Consider the following 19,844-nt stretch of genomic DNA (forward strand, 5'->3'; position numbering starts at 1 on the left):
GGGATGCACCTGCTCCATGTCACTGCAGGCTTGCTGAGCCTCCCAGAAGGCATGTGGTAGATTCCGCTCCATTGCCATCACCACTAATTACTGCCCTTGCAGCTAGTAAGTCTGCACAAGGATTCAAACCCAGCTCCATCTCTCAGCCATGGATCCATGGTGCCTCTAGGCAGAGCAAAGGCCCACAGAGGGAGCCAGGACAGTGGGACCATCGTGTCTCTTGATCTGTATCCACTCCACTTCTATTAGTGCAGCCTAGGAATGTCCCTAATGGAATATTTTAGAGTTCTATAAAACGAATTTAATTTTCTTTATCTAGGACTGCATGTACTTCTCTTGGCCAATATCCTGATCTAACTTATCTAAGACTATATTATGATAACCAGGCTACTAATGGTTCCAAGCTTTTTATCATGAACAATCCATGAAGCTTGGTCTCAGCGCCTTCAACTGAGCTCTGAGAAATTGTGGAAGGGGCAGGACTGAGGTAGACACGTCCCTTGAACAGCCACTGTTTCCGGAGTACACACTGACATCACTGTTTAACCCCCTGTGAATCTACGTGATGTTGCTTTTTGTTTCTACATCTTCGCTAGCTGGAATCACAGGAGACACTGGTCAACACTTTGCAGCAATTTAAGACCACGCACACACTGATATCACTGTTTAACCGCCTATGAATCTACCTGATGTTGCTTTTTGTTTCTACATCTTCCCTAGCCGGAATCACAGGAGACACTGGTCAACACTTTGCAGCAATTTAAGACTACTCTGCCCCTCACTTGCTTCTGTTCTCTAAGTGTGTGATAGCCACAACTAAGGAAAAAGGCATTGGGGTGAAGGGAAAAAGCGCAAGGCTGGAAGTTTAAGGAAATAAAGGGGTCAGTGAGGCAGCCCCAGATCTCATGGCCACTGTTTACCAGCTGCTGGCCTGGGGCCTCTTGTTGTGACCTCCCTGAGCTTCCATTTTATCATCCCCACTGTCTGGAAGGCTCAGTGCAGCAAGACATGAAAGGGCTTTGTGAACAGTAGCTATAAGGAATTCTTCTAATTATATTCCATTAAAGATAGCCATTAGCTAAAATAAATACAGTAATTTAAATGTTAATAAATATTGAGAACATTCTCTCACTGCTAGCCACAAGCCCATCTTCAGCTTCTAAACTCAGCCCACTGAATAAAGATTTGTGGTCTTCAGGGTCACAAATCTTTGTCTGTTTGCAGCAACCTCCTTTTCCTTGTCATCTCCTGCCTGCCCAGCCTGGCCCACAAGCAGCTTAGCTCACCCGCTCCCCCGCCACACGGGCAGCGGCCCATCATTACCTCTGCTTTCTCTTGCGGGCCCACAGCATCTTTTCTAATCCTCTGCTTATCAGATTTCCTCGCAGTTTGCTGTCGAAGGCTTGCCACCAGCTCTGGTGTTTCCTGCAGGCAAAAAGCGAGTCTTATAGTTTCAAAAAGAATAGAATCTTTGGCCAGGTGTGGTGGCACACGGCTGTAATCCCAGCACTTTGGGAGGCCGAGGTGGGCGGATCACCTGAGGTCAGGAGTTCAAGACCAGCCTGGCCAACATGGTGAAATTCAGTCTCTACTAAAAACTACAAAAATTAGCTGGGTGTGGTAGTGGGCACCTGTAATCCCAGCTACTCAGGAGGCTGAGGCAGGGAGAATTGCTTGAACCCGGGAGGCAGAGGTTGCAGTGAGTCAAGATTGCGCCATTGCACTCTAGCCTGGGCAACAGAGGGAAAGTCCATCTCAAAAAAAAAAAAAAAAAAAAAAGAATAGAATCTTTAAGTGATGAGTAATCCTACCCATCTCTCAATGCCACCTTTGGTTGCCACTAGGACTCCTGCATCCCCAAAGCATTCGCCATTTATTCTTTCACTCATTCACTGCAGATCCATCAAACGCCTTCTCCAGCCTCATCAAGACGCAACCTCTGCCCTCAAGGGGCCAAGTCTAGGGGATCACAGACAGAAGAAAGCTGACTGGGATTGGGGGAGACATTTGAGCAAAGGGAGCCCTTGGGGCACTCACAAAGGAATGGGACCTGTGCGCTGACTTACATACTGGCTGCCTCCCCCACTGGGATGAATGCTCTACGCAGGCAAGGCTTTGTCACTTACCCACTGCATAGCCCTAGTACCTAAGACAGAGGACACAGTGGGAGCTCCACAAGTGCCTTATGCATATACAAATACAGAACTTGGGAAAGCACAGGGGAAGCCTGGAAGGTGGGCTAGGCAGGGAGCCCTAAAGCCACGAAGGTGTGTGGTCCTAGACTGAAGCAGAGGGCATTGGAGAGTGTTGCCCGGGAGAGTGGGAGGTGTCAAGTCTATAAAGGAAGTGCTAGACTCATTCCCCTGCCTTGGCAGCTCACACCTGCCCAGCTGGTGGTGGAGATGGAGCCTCTCCCACACTGGGCCAGGCAGGCCGTCTCCCAGGAGTCTAACTCCTGGAGCAGAGAAGGGCGGTCCTCTGAAGGCAGCACCCCAGAGAGGACGCCCCGAGTGCTTCCCTGGCCCTGCCCTTGCTGGGGCCTGAGCACTGGCTCTTTCCTGGATTCTGACATGGCCCTCAATACAACCCATTCTTGCTTGGTTTAACTATGCAGTTCCTATTGCTTGAAACCCAAGACTCGTAACTGATGTAATGGCCAGATGCCAGGTGCTGGGGACACAAGAATAGTGTATGCCTTGCCCTCAGAGACTGGGTTAGTGGCTTGGGACTCCTGAGTCATCCAGGCTGCCCGGCCATGAGGCTGGGCAAAGAAAGGCCATGCTCATGCCCATGGTGACACTGACCTCAAGCCCTCTGGCCTCGTCCCAGCTTAGCCTGTCCATCTCTCCCCACCAGCCTCCCAAACTAAGCTGGCTGCAGGGGAAGCACCAAAAACAAGGTCCACAGGGGTGGCAGGCAGGCGCAAGTGGCCTCCCTGCAGCCACACACGTTCCTACTCCAGAGTCACCTCCTTGAATACTTGCCACCTACATGTCTGTGCAGGCAGGCAAACAGTGCACTGGGAAAACCAGGCTGCAAAACCTGGTTTTATTTTTAATATTATTAATAATATTAATACGATTGGCTCCTAATATTCCATGGAGGAGCGTAGCATAGAGCATGTAACTGTCATCCTGTCACTGGACACTCAGTTTGGCAGAGGTGGCCTCCCTGTGGCTCCCTCTTGTTCCTCTGACCAGCCCACACCCAGCCCTCTGACTACACCCACAACCAGACCTCTGGCCCCTAACACGTAGCCAGCCTTCTGACCTCAGGCCCCTGACCATGCCCAAACCCAGCCCTCTGACCTCAACCCACAGCCAGCCCTCTGACCATTTCCACACCCAGCCCTCTGACCACGCCCACACCCAGCCCTCTGACCACGCCCACACCCAGCCCTCTGACCACGCCCATACCCAGCCCTCTGACCACGCCCACACCCAGCCCTCTGACTAGACTAAACCCAGCCCTCTAACTGCGGGCCACATCCCACTTCCTGACCATGCTGGGCCCCAAAGCCACTAGGAAGGCTCCTCGCCCCTGTAGCCTCCTGCCCACACCCGCGGCTGTTGTTCCCTTTTCCCCACCCTCCCCCTCACCCCAGTCAGACTCTATTCACCCTCTGCAGTGCTTCTTGGCTTCTTGAGTCAGATACTCTGATAAAAAGTATCTCTGATAAGGAAAACATTACCCCTTTTCTCCGGACAAATGCTATCTACACAATCATGACAGTTCAGCAGGCTCTCGGGCTCCCAGATGCCCTCCCGGCCTCCTCTGCATCCTTGCTGAGGCTGTGAGCTCTCCAGCCTGGTGCTCAACATTTTCATCCTGGCCATGGCTTTCCTTGCAGCCTCATTCCCCACCTACTTCATTCTCAAGGGGCACTGCTGGCTGCCCCCTAAACCCGCCTTACTCCACACCCCTTCCTGCCTTTCCCCATAGAGAACCTTTACTGACCAAATTCACACGTGGGGCCCCATCTTAAAGGAGACTGTCTATGCAGAGTTACCCATAATTAAGGAAAAAATGGGCCCAAACCGAATGTCCAGTGACAGAATGACAGTTACATGCTCTATGCTGCACCCATTAGCATGAGGAGCCAGTAAAAATAATATCCACCTGTGCCAGTGTCAATTACGTTGAAAGAATAAAATTTAAATTAATAACACTAGGAGGAAATATAATCTAGTGATGGGATAAGAATTATATAGGGGGATGTTTGCATGAGCGTTAAAAGAGCAAAATCGCTTCTGCTATAAGATTCTGAAATGCAGAATGTAGCAAGGCTGTATCCACAGTGTGTGCACTCCACACTTGACAAATACACAGATTTACATGCACAACACACACACACGTACCAACACACAAACACATGCTCCCACACTTGCAGAGAAACACATTCTGGAGGAAGAAATGTAACAGGATGCTAACAGTCATTTTTCCAGGTGGTAAAACCATGGATATTTCTCTCTCTTCTTCCTTGTTTTTTTTTTTTTGAGACGGAGTCTTGCTCTGTCACCCAGGCTGGAGTGCAGTGGCCGGATCTCAGCTCACTGCAAGCTCCGCCTCCCGGGTTTACGCCATTCTCCTGCCTCAGCCTCCCAAGTAGCTGGGACTACAGGCGCCCGCCACCTCGCCCGGCTAGTTTTTTTTTTGTATTTTTTAGTAGAGATGGGGTTTCACCGTGTTAGCCAGGATGGTTTCGATCTCCTGACCTCATGATCCACCCGTCTCGGCCTCCCAAAGTGCTGGGATTATAGGCTTGAGCCACCGCGCCCGGCCTTCTTCCTTGTTTATGCATGTTTTACATTTTCTTTAATGGGCATATGTGAAATATTTATGGCTGTGCGTAAACTTATTAAGATTCTATTTAAAAAATAAATTGGTGACAAAATTAGAAAGTATGGGCAAAATACATGGGCCTCCCATGATCTCGAGGACTCACGGGGCCCCTTCTGGACAGCGATGTGCCCCGGGACGCAGCCCCTCCACGGCACTCACCTCCGCCTGCCCACATCGGCCTGCTCCGCTCCGCCATCGCCCTCAGCTGCGTGGTCCGGATGTCTCTCGCTACCCGAATCCAGCAGGGCCAGCAGCTGAGGCTGTGAGGCCATGGGCAGCACCACACTCAGGAGCCGGCGAAGCGTGGCCCCGGGCACCACGGCCATCCTCGCCAGGTACGATGCCAGTCTCAGCTCCTACAGGAAACAACGGAGGGAGCTCAGATCCTGGCCGCCTCTCAACTTGAACCACCATTTTTAATTTATCACATTCTGAGGACATTCTGTCCTGGAGTGATGAATATTTCAGTAGCTTCGTCTGGAAAACATGTTCCCGAACTTTCAGAGCTATCAAAAAAAAAACCTATTTGGTCAGCAACCTTGGCTCCCCAGGACCCTTCTAAAGCCTCCGTCCATCCCGTCCAACTGCTCTCAAGTCACTGGGGCAGTGCCCAAATCCCCACAGCAAAAGCCCTGCAGCAGGGTGATTCAAAACGAAGGTACTTTCTCCTCCCGCTCCTCAACATTCCGTGAGGCCATTAGGCACCAGGAGAGCAGTGCGGACTCTGGAAACAACAGAAGTGTCCCTAAACCAGTGGACAATTAAAGACACTGTGCTATACCCATGCCACAGGATACCACTCCGCGGTCAGAAGAAAGAACTGGAAGGATCCCAGAGGCATTATGTCGAGTGGAAACAGCCGGTCTCCAAAGGTCTCATGCTGCGTGACTCCATGCATGGAACCACCGGGGCGTGGTGAGACTTGAAGCTGGAGAGCGGCAGTGGATGCCAGGGGTGGGGCAGGGGAGGTGGGTGTGGCTTTAAAGGGACAGCCCAGGGTGGCCTTTGTGGTGGTTGACAGCTCTGTGTCTTGATGATGGTGCTGCTGGTTACATGAATGTACACAGGATAAAAATGACAGAGAACTATACGTACATTTTACATCGATGTCAACTTCCTGGTTCTGATCCTGTCTGACAGGAACCATTGGGGGAAACTGAGTGAAAATGGGGAGCAGGGCCCTGAAACTCTCTATACTAGCTTTGTAACTTCTTGTGAATCTAAAATAATTTCAAAATTAGAAGCTTTGGCCAGGCATGGCGGCTCACATCTGTAATCCCAGCACTTTGGATAGCTGGAGAGGAAAAGAGGCCCAAAGAGAGAGCTATCAGGCATCCAACACACAAAGGCCATGAGAAGGAGCAGTGTCCAGCAAGGGGCCTGCACAGGGGCAGCCAGCGGTGGGAGGGAACGAGTACAGGTGCCAGAAGCCAAGGAAAGAATGTGTTCAGAAGGGTGGGCTGGGGGATCAGAGACCACAGAGAGGTCAGGAGAAACCAAGACAGGGACTCGACCACTTGGAAACATGGGGTCACTATGACCTTGGTAAGTGCTTTCAGTGAAGGCACGGGACAAGGTGCTGTTCCCAATACCAAAGCTCCTTCCACGTCCTGACGCTTCCCATCCATGGCCTCCCAGCACTGTCACACTGAACTACTCGTTCTTCCCTGACCATCCTGCTCGCCCAGGCCACTAAGCCCTTACCCATGAGCTTCCTTCAGCCTGGGGTATATTTCTCCCAGGCTACTCTGTCTCTCTCCAGCCCATTCTTTTGGACTCTACATGAGTCTTCCCCGATCCCATCTTCTGGGTCAGGTGTCCCTCGCATTGGTTTTAAGCAACTCTGCTGTAACTGTCCCATTCCTAGTGTGCCTCTGGAACTAGGCTCTTAGGATGAAGTCAGTGACACGTGCTTCTCTGTCCCTAGCACTTAATCCAGTTCCTGGAACAGACAGAGTCACCAACATCTGTTGGATACAAGATGGATAAACAGTAACTTCATAAACACCCTGCATATTCACCTCTTCCTGAGGCAGGGGTCTAAACCTTTATAGCTGGGATCCCACCAGTCAATGTAGGGACAGGTCAGCCCATTGTCACAGCCCTTCCAGTTCCAGTAGTCCCCGATCAGTAATCCTCCAGACAAGTCAATTCACTGGGTCAAGTCTTACTAAAATTGGTGACACAAAAAGCATCCACATGGGTCATGAGCTTTGAATGGGATGCCACTATCTACAGACAGAAATGGACCACAAACGAAACACTTTTACACTGCTGGCAGGGATGTAAACTAGTTCAACCACTATGGAAAACAGTATGGAGGTTCCTTAAAGAACTAAAAGTAGAAGTACCATTCGATCCAGCAATCCCACTGCTGGGTATATACCCAAGGAAAAGAAGTCATTATATGAAAAAGACACATGGACATACATGTTTACAGCAGCACAATTCACAACTGCAAACATAATGGAACCAACCTAAGTGCCCATCAATCAACAAGTGGATAAAGAAAACGTGGTACACATACACCATGGAATACTACTCAGCCATAACATGGAATGAAATAATGGCCTTTGCAGCAACTTGGATGGAGCTGGAGGCCATTATTCTAAGTGAAGTAACTCAGGAATGGAAAACGACATATTGTATGTTCTCACTTATGAGCAGGAGCTAAGCTATGAGGATGCAAAGGCATAAGAATGATATAATGGACTTTGGGGACTCAGGGGGAAGAATGAGTGGGGAGGTGAGGGATGAAAGACTACACACTGGGCTGGGTGTGGTGGCTCACACCTGTAATCCCAGCACTTTGGGAGGCCGAGGCGGGTGGACTGTCTGAGGTCTGGAGTTTGAGACCAGTATGGCCAACATAGTAAAACCCTGTCTCTACTAAAAATACAAAAAAATTAGCTGGGTGTGATGGCATGTGCCTGTAATCCTGGCTACTCAGGAGGCTGAGGCAGGGGAATCGTTTGAACCAGGGAGGTGGAGGTTGCAGTGAGCTGAGATCGTGCCACTGCACTCCAGCCTGGGTGACAGAGTGAGACTCCATCTGAAAAAACAAAACAAACAAACAAACAAAAAACCAAAAAAAACTACACATTGGTACAATGTACCCTGCTCGGGTGGTAGGTACACCAAAATCTCAGAAATCACCAATGAAGGACTTATCCATGTAACCAAAACCACCTGTTCCCCAATTAAAATAAAAAAAAAAAATTAAAGAAACGGACCATAAAGCAACACAGGGACACAGCTCTCTAGGCAGACGAGGGTGCCAGAGAGGCCCGGAGTGGCCAGTGGACAGCCTCTCTCCCTACTTTCTCTCTGCTCCTCTCCTCAGGATGAAGGAGCAGCAGGAGGAAGAAGGACAAAGAGAGAAACGGGGAACTGAGCTGCTCTGATGGTTCTTTTCTCTGGTACAAAAAGAAAATGGCAAAATATGGCTTCCACGAGCATTGTTGCTGGCCTTTTTTATGACACAGGGATGCCTTAGGGTATGTGATAAAATCTACAAGCCTTTTCTCCCAAGAAAACTTCAAGTACTGAGTCATGCAGGGCCTGGTGTGCTTGAATCCTGTGTGGCGGCCCTTTTGTTTCAGAGTTCATTTAGTACCTATTTCTTTTGCAGATCTGCGATGAGCTGGGAGTGAAGTGGCCATCTTCCAGACTGGATGTGCTGGTTCATTTTATGTGTCCATTTGGCTGGGCCACTGTGCCCAGATGCTCAGTTAAGCATTCCTCTTGCTGTTTCTATGGGGGCGTTTTGGGATGAGATTAACATTTAAATTGGTGGACTCTGAGGAAAGTCAATTGCCTGCCATAATGTGGCTGGCCTCGGCCCATCAGCTGAAGGCCTGGAGAGAACAAAAAGGCTGACCAGCCCTGAGCAGAAGATAATCCTTTCAGCAGATGGCCTTGGGATTCGAATTGCACCTCCTTCCTGAGTCTCCAGCCTGCAGGTCAACCCTGCAGAATTTGGACTCACCAGCTTCCACAATCATGGGAGCCAATTCCTTCAATAAATCTCTTTCTCTACAGGGACGCATCCTATCAGTTCTGTTTCTCTGGAGGACTCTTTTTATTACACGGGAGTTGGGAAGAAAGAAATGCAGCTGAGTAGATATTATTGGGCAGAATACAAAGCACCAAGTTGGGGACAGAGAAAAACAAGAGCCTACCTGCTCCCTGCTGCCCACAGCTTCCGGTCTGGCAGCATTTATTCCTCATAGAGCCAATTCTTCAGCAGAATGCTATTGTTTGAACATTTGTGTCTCTTCCAAAACTCATGTTGAAACTTAACCCCAAATGCCACTGTATTAGGAAGGGGGGCCTTCTGAAGGTGATGAGGTCATGAGGGCTCTGTCCTCAAGAATGGGATTAGTGTCTTATAGAAGGGCTCCAGGGAACTAGCTTAGCCCTTTTTACCTTCCCATTCCCTCTGCCACATAAGGACACAGCTTTGCTGTCCTCCAGAGGATGCAGCAACAAGGGACCATCTTGGAAGCAGAGAGCAGTTCTCACCAGACCCTGCATCTGCAGGTGCCTTGATCTCGGATTTTCCAGCCTCCAGAATTGTGAGAAAATTGATAAAGCATTTCTATTCTTTATAAATTATCCAGTCTAGGAATTTTATATAGTAGCAGAAACAGACTGAGATGCATACAGAGTTCACAATTTAAAAGGAACCACAATCTAGAAATGAACCTGGGTGAAATTCCACTGGTGACGCTGGCTTTCTGTGAAGTCTCAAAGTAACAAAGAAAAAGGCGGGGGAATCAAAGTTGAGAGTGGGAGATGGCCCAGTTTCGCAGAGACACAGGCCGGAGTGGTCATCTGCTTCAGACCCTTCAGAGCTGGTCAGGAAGAGGCGAATCTGTGCAGCACCACGCTGGGCTGAATCCCAAGCCCGCCACGAGCAGTGGTGAGCTCTCCTGCCCTCACCACCTCTCTGTGCCTCAGTCCCTTTATTCATAAAACCGGGGAATCCTGCCTGTTTCCCATCTTTCTGTAAGGATTAAATGAATAACAGACAGAAGTGCCTAGAACAATACTCAGGGTATGGCAGTGTTCAGGAAGCACCAGCTCCTCCCCTGCCCTGTTTGGACACTGTCACTCCAGTGCTAACACTGGCACCTTGTTTGGTACAGTCAACAGAATAATGACCCCTCCCCAAAATGTCCATGGTCCCATCCTGGGACCTGCGAAGATGTCATCTTACAAGGCGAAGGGTACTTTGCAAGTGGGAGTAAGGTTAGGGGCCTTGAGATAGGATGGGAAAGTGGTTATCTTAGATTATCCAGGTGGTTCCAACATAATCACCACGTGGGTCCTTAAAAGCAGAGACCCTCCCTGCTGTGTTAGGTCAGAGAGAGATGTGATGAGGACGCTTGCTGGCTCTGAAGATGAAGAAAGGAGGCCATGAGCCAAGGAATGTAGGTGCCACCAGAAGCCAGGAATATCCCCTGGCTGGCAGCCAGCAAAGAAATAAGGACCTCAGTCCTACAACCACCATGGGCTGAACCCTGCCAATTACTTGAGTGAGCAGGAAACAGATTCTCCCCCTAAAGCTTCTGAAAGGCAGGCAAATCTGCCAACACCTTGAGTTTAGCCTGGAGAAACCCATGTTGGATTTCTGACCTACAGAACATTAAGGTAAGTTTGTAGCTGTGCTAAGCTGCTGTTGGTGGTCATTTGTGACAGCAGTGATAGGAAACGAATCCATTCGGGAAGCTGGGTGTGCCTGTGGACGCAGCCAGCTGGACACGTAAAAGCGCCCCAACTCCTCCTCCCTGCTGACTCCCTTCTCGGAGGCTGGAGAGTAAGTGACTCGCACCTCCCCTGCAGCGAACAGGGCCCAGGGTCAGCTCTCAGGTTGTGAGGGGAATCTGCTGCAGGGACTTGGAGGCATTTGCTTCCTTGATGAGAAAGAACAGACGTGGTGGCAGTTCTTTGACCTCTTACCTCCTTGCCCTGAAAGTTATGGCAGCTGGAACTGTGAGAAGGAACTGTGGAAAGAATCGCAGCACATGACCCTGATATCACTGCATCAGCAAGCACCTCTCCAGAGGCATGTGGCTTGCATTCACCACCGTCTGAAGTCATATTTCCTGCTACTTACAGACACCAGAAGCACAGGAAACCCATCGCAGGATGTGTATAAAACCTGAATGGTAGCAGGCAGACAGGTACATGACTGCATAAGGCTCAGCGCACAGCCTCAGGGCTCTGTATCAGGAAGGGAGGTGAGTCTGCAGCTCTGGCCAAGGATGAGGAAGGTTGACTGATCTCAGCTCAGAGGTGTAGTGTGGGGTGCAGTCTCACTGATTGATGGCTCTGGCCCAGTTTTCTCTTACCCACTTTGTTCCTGGTAGAACCTACTTTTTGTATATTAAACTTAGTTAAAGATTGAGAAGAAGGAGAATATTTGGGTGCCTGCCAAATCACAGAAAAGACATGACCGGGGCACACGTGATTACGGTTGTGGTTGCCGCCATTAGCACTGATTGAGCGTCCTCTGTGTGCTGGGCCCATGCTAGAGGCTCTGCACACATCTGCTCTGCAGGTTCCAAGGCTGGTTTTTCATCACCATCCTGGAGGTGAGGAAATGTGAATTCTGAGAAAAACATGAAATGACGTGCTGGCAAGGGGCGGCCTCAGACCTGGCCAGTCGGTTCTCACCTGGCTGCACAGGGTTGCGAAGGTGTCTGCCTCCATGTTTTCCAGCAAGTCTTCTAGCACGACACTGTTCTGTTGCTCCTCTCTCAAACTGGAGTGAAAATAAAATATACGTGAGTTCAGTTTTGTTATAAAGTAATACTATGGGATGTTACAAAGTTATACTATGAGATCATCTAGTTACTTAAATAACAAAGAAGCACACATCTAAGCCACATGATTTTAAAAATATGTGCACAGAAAGAGATGGCCAGAAAGACTGCCTTCTTTTTCTTGCCTAGGCTAGTTTGCAAATAACGTGTCAAGGAGGGTCCCCCAGGAGGAAGGCTCCTCAAAGTGAAAAGTTTCATGGGAGCTATAAGGAGACTTTCCTATAGCTTTACAGGCCGATCTCTGTGATGCTGCTTTGAAAACTCTGCATCAGTCCTCATGGTGATGACCAAGAAGACTGGGGTCTACACCCACCATGTGCCCTTGGGTTGAAGTGGACCCAGAATCAAAGGATGGCACCTTTTCACATGAGGCTTCCTGATGCCCACACGAGGGGGTCTGCTTAACACATGCCTTGGCCAATTCAAGTCAGCTTCCTGGATCTGCCTCACGCTCTTACTGGCTAATACACCCCAAATCTTCTGCAGGTGCAAATCAAATCAAAAGTTTGATCACAAGTCATCTCCTCCAGGAGCATATGAATACTATATGCCTTCAAATCCCAGGTTAAATCAAATCAATACAGATTGAGCCCCCTCACAATTATTTCAATGGGACAGAACTGCACTTTGATGCATTTACACAGAAGAGTGTGGTAGGATAAAAGAAAATAATCTGTAATCTGAAATTTGGTCTATTTCCTTCCAATTAATGTGTATGCGAGTGTTTGCAAAAATTAACCACACTGTGTATAGACTTTGCCTCCAATCCTTTCCATGTCCATTTTTTATTCACAGTGGAAAATTATGAAGCTGTTAAAAATTGTGTTTTTCCAAGGATTCTTAAAGCCCCAGCCAAGGCTAAGTGTCTAATGTGAATTGAAAAACAATATAAAGAACAACAAAAAGACTAGGGGTCTGTCTGTCTTATAATTTTACAAAAGCAGAATATAAAATACTACGTTTACGGTAAAATTGGAATAAGGCCTGTAATCTAGTCCGCTGTCTTGTGACAATGTCAATTCACGTACCGTGATTATGTCAGATGTTACCGAGAAGGAAAGCTGGGGGAAGGGTATATGGCCCTCTCCCTACTATCTTTGTAACTTCTTGTGAGTCTATATTTCAAAATAAAAAGTTTAAAAATATTATGTTTAGTAAAACGTCAATGATATTAAATTTAAAAAAGAAGGGTGTCAGGGAAGAAGGAGTACGCTACAAAGCTAGCAGCTCGTGTGGAGCAATGGGATGACACCTTAGGCAAGAGGGTGAGAGCCCAGGTGTGTATGGTCGGGCTGAGTTGGAGATGCAGGTTCTCCAGGCCTGCTGGGGACTAATATCCTCGGGTACCATGGGGCACACAGCGTACCTCTGCTGATGTTGCTCCAGTAACGTCTGGCTCTTGCTCAGGGCTTGCTGCAGGACAGTAGAGACCTGTCTTTCAGAATCCACCTCCCCAGGTTCGTTCAGAATCCCGGGCCCATCGGCCACCCACTGCTGCCAGCTCGCCAGGGCCTGCTGCTGCTGGGCCGCCTCCTGCTGCACCAGCTGGTCCTCCAGCTTCCTCTCCAGCTCCTGGAGCTCCTACACAAGGAGGGGGCAGAGGGTGAACCCCACTGCACAAGGCGGATGGGCTGCAGGGCAAAATCTGACCTCCTGGGTGTCTCGCTACAAGCCTGGCATGACCCTGTCTTGCCTGGTTCCCCATCCAGCTGTGCCACGTGGTGCAATGTGAGTGCACCACGATCGCTCACCCCTGTGTCACCTCCATGCCTTCACATAGGCCGTTCCCTCCACCTGCAGTGCCTTTCTCTGTCTGCCTGACCAATCCCCAGTCTTGTTTCACCCCTCGGCTTAAGAAAAACCTCCTTGGTGAAGGGCTCCTCAGTGAAAGGATCCCTGAGTTCCTTGGGAGACGAAGATGCCCTCTCCTCACGTGCCCACTCACTACCCCTTGCATGCACTCCGTTTCCTGTCACCTGAAATCACTGTCCTGTGCTTTTCTGCTAGAGTGTGAGCTCTTTGAGGGCAGGGCTGTGTCTCCTTCTCCCTGTCTGCAAAGTGCCTGGTGGCTGGCACCTGTCACTGCATATGGTGGGGTATCTGCATGCACCCACCATGAATGAAAGCCAAGTTGGAACACAGCAACCATGGCTAACACCACCATTACCGTCAGGGCCCTGGGCACTGCTCTGTGTACTTTTCATACATGAATCTCACTGAACCCTTATAACAACCCTTCAGAATATATACTGTTAGTTCTCTTGCTTTATAGGTAAAGAAACAGGCAGACAGAGTTAAATTAATTTGCCAGATGATGCAACTATTGAGTGGCAGATCCAGAATTTGAAGCCAGGCTAGCTGGCTCTGAAACTGTGTTCTTAACCACTAGTCTACACTGTCTCTTCTTGGCCAAACAGAAGTAATCTGCATCCTTAGGCCACCAGGATTAGATAATCTCACACAAGAAACTGTCCACAGCCTGCTTAGGTGGGTGGTGAGGGGAGGCAGGAGGGCCCCAGGCCTTGGAGAATGCAGGTACATTTAACCCAGTATTTACCAGATTGGTCAGTACTATAATTAGGACTGGAAGGTGGACAGGGTGTTAAATCCTAAGAGGCCTTGGTTGGACTTCACCAGGGGAGGATGGTCCTTGATCCTCCTAAATAGGTACAAAATGGTCTGCCTTTCTGCAGAGAGGCCAAAGCTTGCATCAAACACTCAAAAGGGTCTCAAAGCCCCCTAAAGACTGAAACACTATCCAAGAACCATGACAGAAGAAAATCAGCCAGAGACAGACTGCATCTCTTGGTAGCATGGAGAGCCTTCTATCCTACCCAGGCATTTGGGTGCTGAGCCTTCGAGAACTCCTGAGCAGGGCTCCTAGTATGCTGCGATGTGGAACTATGACTATCCCTCTCGCTGCAGCATCCCACAAGGAAACACAGTCCAGTGGAGTTCCAGCAGTATGTGCTGTCATGCTGTCAGCACGGCCAGGAGCTGGAGGCAGAGATCCCACTTCTACCCAGATGCCAGCCCCAGCCCACCTCGAGGAGAAGGGAGGCTCACATCTGAGCCTGTCTGTGTCACCAGAGGAACAGTGGAACATACAAAGCTTTTCAAGCACCAGGAGAGCCCTGGTCAGGAATAGAATATAAGGTGGAAATATGTCCCATGGTTTATAATCTGCTGATGGCGTCCCCAAACCCCTGCACCCTTCCACCTGCCTGCCACCTGGCACAACTGGAATCCAAAACTTGGTTCTGGAATTGTCTTCCCTAATAGCTGATTTCCTCGCCAGATTTTAAATGCTGAGGGCAGGGACTCAGGAGCATCGCTGACGTGTTCTCCTTTCTCCCCAGCAGTCAGCACAGTGCACGGCTCATGGAAGAAGAAACAGCAACAATAGTAACAATGACAATGATGAGGGGGATGACGGCAGCTGGCATTTACTGAATGCCAATATGGTGCCAGATTGTATCAGCAGATTATAAAAGTTACATGTATTAGTGGTTTAATCTTCAAAAAATAACACAAGATAGGAATTTTTTTGTCATCTAATTTTATATATAAGGTAACTGAAGTAAGAGACTATAATGGAATCTCCTGAAATCACAGAGCTGGGCAAGAGGCAGAGTCGGGGTGATTTCAGGTGTCTCTGACTCTGGGTCCCATCACTCAGCTCTAATGCCCTTAGTAATCACTCCACAGGTATCTGCTGAATGAATGGATATACAGATGTTGATGATGGATGGAAGCGTGGATGGAGGGAGGGAAAAGGGATGGAGGGAAGAAAGACACAGAGAGAGAGAGGGAGAGAAAGAGAGATAATAGGTAGATTGGGGGATTCAGGGGTGAGTGAGACATGAAAACTCACTGTCTAGTGAGGGTGAGACTCATGTCAACAGTTGCAGAGATGAGAAATGCCATCATCTGCTTTGGGATGGAGGGTTACGGGACCTGGAAGAGACCAGCTCTGCCAGAGGGAATCATGGATGGCTTCACAGAGGAAGTAACATTTGGGTTTGTCTTAGAATATGGAGAGGAGTCTTCAAGGAGGTACAGCAGAAGCATTCTAGGCAGAGGTCCTTCAAAGGGACACATGCCTGAATGTGTCTCCAATGCTCAGGGGGCAGCAAGAAGGTCTAAGGGCTAAAATGCAGGATCTGAGAGAGGGAGCGGTGAAAGGTGGGATTTTTTAATGTAGAGCTGGGGATGGGGCTGTGAATCATCACTTTTATTTTTCAGAAACATCCCCTTGGTCACCGTGCAGAGGCGTAACTAGAGTAGGGAGAAAGGGAGGTAAGCAGAAATTGAAGTTAGGACAGGAGCATGGGCTTTGGAGGGAGGTTTAAAGTCTGCTTTTCAGCTGTGGGACCTTGGTGAAATGACTTAACCTTCCTAAGCCTCAGCTCCTCTATCTGTAGAGTGGGTATGAAAACATCATGGGATGGACATGAGGTTTAAACACTTAGCCCACTGCTTTGGACATAACGAGAGCTCCACTGATGCTGGCTAATATCAAGGTTATTTCTGTTGTTCCGGTCTAGATACATCAGACTAGTGAAGCTGAGCAGCCAAAGGTGGAAATGAGAAAACCCAGGCAGAATCAACAGATGGTGGCCAGTGGTACATGGGAAGAAAGGCAGAGGGAAGATCAGAAGATGCCAAGGCTGGGCGCAGTGGCTCACGCCTGTAATCCCAGCACTTTGGGAGGCCAACGTGGGAGGATCACTTGAGGTCAGGAGTTCAAGACCAGCCTGGCCAACATGGCCTTGTCTCTACTAAAAATACAAAATTAGCTGGGCATGGTGGTGCATGCCTATAGTCCCAGCTACTCGGGAGGCTGAGGGAGGACAATCAATTGAACCCAGGAGGTGGAGGTTGCAGTGAGCTGAGATCACACCACTGCACTCCAGCCTGGGTGACAGTGACTCTGTCTCAAAACAATAAACAAAGAAGAAGATGCCAAGTGAGGCTCAGGAAAGTAAACACACAATTTAAACTGAAATGCAAATACAGTGGGTACCATTTGTTTGGGGTCACATTATCTGTTAGGAGTAAGTCTATCCCATTTAAATTTGCCTATCATTGTCACTTGGCCCTCTGATCCAACTAAGCCTTGCATATGTTCCAAGTTCGCAAAATGAGTCTAAATCTTTCATCAGATGAGGTGCACTTGATACAGTTTTCTTAGGAGTAATTTCTTCCAAAGCATTCTATTTCATGCTTTTTTAATTCTCCTGAATGTTTAACAGCCTAAAAGCCCATTCCCAATAGGAAAGTGGTTTACACAGAATGAGCAAATTGCAGAATGCAAGTCTAATATCTGGAACAAAACAACAGGCTGTCTTCATTTCAAATGCAAACTCAAGTAAGGGTGCAATAATCATATGCATTGCCTTACCACCCATTTAATAATACGGCATCATCTGATTTATCAGCTGCTCCCAACTCAGGACACACTAACTCTGTTCTAAACAAACTGGAGGCAGGAGTTACTCAAGAGTTTTAAGATAAAAAATGTAAGTGTTGTACTCTCCAATTATTATACGAATAGAAATCAGTGTGGTTTGAAGTAAAAAGCACAACTATGTGTTTTAGGGCTGTACTGAGGGCGTTTCTTGGGCACTTAGGATGAGCAGATGAATCATGCACTGAAGGCTAAATGTTCCTGGTGTCTCCCTCTGCCCCTAACTCACTAAATGACCCTGGACCTGCTCTTCCCTCTGCAGGCTCTATTTCCTCCATCTGGAATTCAGGGCAGTGATCCGCCTCCATGCTAACCGCCTCGAGTGTAATACTTGCTGTGGGCTTTGGAGGTTTCCTTCTATTATTAATTTGCTACGGAGTTTTATCTTGAATGGGTGTTAAATTCAGTTAAGGACTGATATGGTTTGGATTTGTGTCCCCACCCAAATCTCATGTTGAACTGTAATCCCCAGTGTTGGAGGTGAGGCCTGCTGGAAGGTGATTGGATCATGGGGGTGGATCCTTCATGAATGGTTTAGCGCCATCCCTTTGGTGCTGTTCTTGTGAGAGTGAGTGAGTTATAATGAGATCTGGTTGTTTAAAACTGTGTAACACCTCCTCCACTCTCTCTTCCTTTTGCGCCAGCCATGAAAGATGTGCCTCCTTTCCCTCTGCCTTCTGCCATAATTGTAAGTTTCCTGAGGTTTCCACAGAGGCTGAGCAGATGCATCATGCTTCCTGTACAGTCTGCAGAATTATAAGCCAATTAAACCTCCTTTTTTTACAAATTACCCAGTCTCAGGTACTTCTTTATAGCAATGTGAGAACAGACTAACACAGAAAATTGGTACTGAGGAGTGGGCACCGCTACAACAATACTTGCAAATGTGAAAGCAGCTTTGGAATTGGGTAACCAAAGGAGGTTGGAAGAGTGTGGAGGGCTCAGAAGACCAAAAGATGAGGGAAAGTTTGGAACTTCCTAGAGACTTGTTACATTGTTGTGACCAAAATGCTGATTGTAATATGGACAATGAATTCTAGGCTGAGGAAGTCTCAGATGGAGATGAGGAACTCATTGGGAACTGGAGTAAAGGTCACTTTTGCCATGCTGTAGCAAAGAGACTGGTGGCATTGTGCCCCTACTCTAGAGATCTATGGAATTTTGAATTTGAGAGTGATGATTTAGGGTATCTCGTGGAAGAAATTATCTAGCAGCAAATCATTCAAGGTATGACCTGGCTGCTTCTAACAACCTATGCTCATATGTGTGAGCAAAGAAATGACCTGAAACTGGACCTTATATTTAAAAGGGAAGCAGAGTGTAAAAGTGTGGAAAATTTGCAGCCCACCATAGCTAAGAGAATGGGAAAAAGACCTTAAAAGCATTTCAGAGACCTTCACGGCAGCCCTTTAATCACAGCCCCAGAGGCCTAGGAGATAAGAATGGTTTCTTGGGCCAGGCCCAGTGCCCCGCTGCCCTGTGCAGCCTTGGGACCTTGCTCCCTGCCTCCAGCCTCAGCTTAAAGGACCCCAGGTGCAGCTTGGACCACTGCTCACAAGATGCAAACTGTAAGCCTTGGCATCTTCCATGTGGTGTTAAGCCTGCAGGTGCACAGAATGAAAGAGTTGGGTCTTGTGAGCCTCCGCCTAGATTTCAGAGGATATATGGAAAAGCCCCAGTGTCCAGGCACAAGCCTTCTGCCAGGGCAGAGCCCTCATGGAGAACCTCTACTAGGGCAGTGTGGAAGGGAAATGTGGGGTTGGAGCCCCCACACAGAGTCTCCACTGGGACACTGCCTAGTGGAGCTGTGATAAGGGGGCCACTACCCTCTAGACTCTGGAATGGCAGATCCACTGACAGCTTGCATCCTGTGCCTAGAAATACTGCAGATACTCAATACCAGCCCTTGAGAGCAGCTGTTGGGGCTGAATCACAGGGGCTGAGCTGCCCAAGCTTTGGGAGGCCATCCCTTGGACCAGCATGACCTGAATATGAGACATGGAGTCTAAGGAGATTATTTTGGAACTTTAAGATTTGATGACTACCATCTGCATTTCAGACTTGCCTGGGGCCTGTAACCGCTTCTTTTGGCCAATTTCTCCCTTTTGGAACAGGAATATTTACCCAATGCCTATGGCTCCATTGCATCATTGGAAGTAACTAACTTGTGTTTTAATTTATAGGCTCATAGGCGGAATGGGCTTACATTGTCTCAGATGAGACTTTGGAATTTTGAGTTAATGCTGGAATGAGTTAAGACTCTGGGGGACTGTTGGGAAGGCACAATTATATCTTGAAATGTGAGAAGAACATGGTATTTGGGTGGGGTTACATCTCATGTCGAACTGTAATCCCCAATGTTGCAGGTGGAGCCTGGTGGGAAGTGACTGGATCACGGGGGTCCTTCATGAATTGTTTAGCACAATCCCTTTGGTGCTCTTCTCGTGATGGAGTTATTATGAGATCTGGTTGTTTAAAAGTGTGTGGCACCTCTCCCTACTTCTCTTCCTCCTGCTCTGGCTATGTAAGACATGCCTGCTTCCCCTTTACCTTCTACCATGATTGTAAGTTTCCTGAGTCCTCCCCAGAAGTTAGGCAGATGCATCATGCTTCCTGTATAGCCTGTGGAATCATGAGCCGATTAAACCTCTTTCCTTTATAAATTACCCAGTCTCAGGGTATTTCTTTATAGTAATGCAAGA

The 19,844-nt window shown here is 48.4% G+C and overlaps 1 protein-coding gene across 10 annotated transcripts in view; it reads right to left on the reverse strand.

Annotated features, from left to right (window-relative positions):
• The window catches only part of LOC105483923 (EvC ciliary complex subunit 2), a 186,286-nt gene that overhangs the window by 38,768 nt on the left and 127,674 nt on the right, over nt 1-19,844 (reverse strand). For all 10 annotated transcript variants that reach the window (XM_071093882.1, XM_071093880.1, XM_071093879.1 and 7 more), the window contains exons 18-21: nt 13,039-13,253; nt 11,524-11,611; nt 5,002-5,198; nt 1,324-1,425 (exon numbers count right to left, since the gene is read on the reverse strand). In XM_071093882.1, coding sequence (XP_070949983.1) covers nt 1,324-1,425; nt 5,002-5,198; nt 11,524-11,611; nt 13,039-13,253 — 602 coding nt within the window. The remainder of the gene's footprint in view (nt 1-1,323; nt 1,426-5,001; nt 5,199-11,523; nt 11,612-13,038; nt 13,254-19,844) is intronic.

Source organism: Macaca nemestrina, chromosome 3 (genome assembly GCF_043159975.1).
Source record: "Macaca nemestrina isolate mMacNem1 chromosome 3, mMacNem.hap1, whole genome shotgun sequence".
In the NCBI taxonomy this organism is placed as follows: domain Eukaryota; kingdom Metazoa; phylum Chordata; class Mammalia; order Primates; family Cercopithecidae; genus Macaca; species Macaca nemestrina.